The sequence below is a fragment of the Pterocles gutturalis genome, unplaced genomic scaffold (genome assembly GCF_000699245.1).
Source record: "Pterocles gutturalis isolate BGI_N339 unplaced genomic scaffold, ASM69924v1 scaffold33559, whole genome shotgun sequence".
NCBI classification, from domain to species: Eukaryota; Metazoa; Chordata; class Aves; order Pterocliformes; family Pteroclidae; genus Pterocles; species Pterocles gutturalis.
The window spans coordinates 1,704-1,971 of record NW_010134303.1 but is presented as its reverse complement, the minus strand read 5'-3'; the positions used below and the strand labels follow the sequence as shown (position 1 = coordinate 1,971).

The 268-nt window shown below is 65.7% G+C and overlaps 1 protein-coding gene across 1 annotated transcript in view; it reads left to right on the top strand.

The window, feature by feature from the left end:
* Positions 1 to 19: 19 nt before the first annotated feature.
* LOC104467692 (LIM domain kinase 1) overlaps positions 20 to 268 on the top strand; it is a gene marked incomplete at its 3' end in the record, with an annotated part of 1,944 nt that continues 1,695 nt past the window's right edge. The window contains exons 1-2 of the mRNA XM_010081550.1: positions 20 to 39; positions 117 to 266. Coding sequence (XP_010079852.1) covers positions 20 to 39; positions 117 to 266 — 170 coding nt within the window. The remainder of the gene's footprint in view (positions 40 to 116; positions 267 to 268) is intronic.

The following is a 268-nucleotide window of genomic DNA, read 5'->3' as shown; positions in this document are numbered from 1 at the left end:
CTGCACAGAGCCCGGCACCATGCGCCAGAGGACTGTCACGTAAGGCCACCAACTTGCCTTGCCTCTTCCTTTGGGGTCACCCCTTGGAGTTGACCCTCTGTCCGTCCATCCCGCAGGAGGAGCTGCAGCACGGACAAGTCCCCAGGCTCCGGCTCAGTGGGCTCACCAGCGTCCCAGCGCAAGGACATTGGTCGCTCCGAATCGCTGCGCGTCGTCTCCCGCGCCCATCGCATCTTCCGTCCCTCCGACCTGATCCACGGGGAGGGGC